The sequence below is a fragment of the Sinocyclocheilus anshuiensis genome, unplaced genomic scaffold, assembly GCF_001515605.1.
Source record: "Sinocyclocheilus anshuiensis isolate Anshui unplaced genomic scaffold, SAMN03320099.WGS_v1.1 scaffold8965, whole genome shotgun sequence".
Lineage (NCBI taxonomy): Eukaryota > Metazoa > Chordata > Actinopteri > Cypriniformes > Cyprinidae > Sinocyclocheilus > Sinocyclocheilus anshuiensis.
Genome location: NW_015558918.1, coordinates 1902 through 3021, shown reverse-complemented (window position 1 = coordinate 3021; position 1120 = coordinate 1902). Strand labels below are relative to the sequence as shown.

The 1120-nt window shown below is 36.4% G+C and overlaps 1 gene segment (V, D, J or C); it reads left to right on the top strand.

Annotated features, from left to right (window-relative positions):
• The first annotated feature begins 485 nt into the window (after positions 1-485).
• Positions 486-1008, top strand: LOC107681533 (Ig kappa chain V region K29-213-like). The segment is given in 2 exon segments: positions 486-579; positions 683-1008. Coding segments are annotated over 2 exon segments (375 nt in total).
• The last annotated feature ends 112 nt before the right edge of the window (positions 1009-1120 follow it).

Genomic DNA, 1120 nt, shown 5'->3' with positions numbered 1-1120 from the left:
TTATCCTATCCTAACAAACCATACATCAATGGAAAGCCTATTTATCAGATGACGTATAAGTCTCAATTTAAAAAAAAATGGAGCCTTATGACTGGTTTTGTTGTGCAGGGTCACATTTTATCAGATAGTTTAACTTAATACATAAATGCATCATGCATGACTGTGAATAGGTTATTTCTACAGCAGCCCTGAAAACTGAAAATACTTCATCCACATTGACAGATGTCAATATAAAGTCAAATATTAATGTCATATCAGCCAGCAAAACATAAACAAACAGATATTTTACAATTAATCAACACGTAATTATCACTAACTGGTTCCAAAACATTACTCTGAAAGTAAAATATTATCTAGAGTTTAATATTTTGGTAGCAGCACTAGCTACTGTGAATCCTGCCCACTTCTTTGCATTGTCAGCACATGCTTCAGTGCTCTGAGAGTGTTTATAGTGCTGTGAGTTTAACACTTCATGACTGAGAGCAGAACACAACACAATCTTCATCATCACACAAGACACAACAACAACAATGAACAACATCCTCATCCTCATCTGGACTCTCACACTGTTTGCTCAAGGTTTCTGCAGTAACATTTTTACAATGATTATTCATTCTCTGAAGTGTAAAATATTAATTATTTACAGTTGTTTCTTTATTTTTCTTCTTATTCTTTCTTTCAGAGTGTAGAGGACAGATCACTGTAACTCAGACTCAATCAATAATAGCAGCTCAAACAGGACAAGAAGTCAGAATAAACTGTAAAACCAGCAGTTCAGTGTATGGTGATAATCGTTTAGCCTGGTATTTACAGAAGCCTGGAGAAGCTCCTAAACTCCTCATATATTATGCAACAAGCCGTTACACTGGAACTCCATCTAGATTCAGTGGCAGTGGATCTAACAGTGATTTCACTCTGACCATCAGTGGAGTCCAGACTGAAGATACAGGAGATTATTACTGTCAGAGTAGACACTACATCAACAGTAAATATGTGTTCACACAGTGATAAAGAGTCGTACAAAAACCTCCGTCAGTCAGAGTCACAGTGACTGCACTGATACAGCTGAGAGACACTGCAGCTGCTGATGAGAGGATCACAAACAACACAAATATTTTTT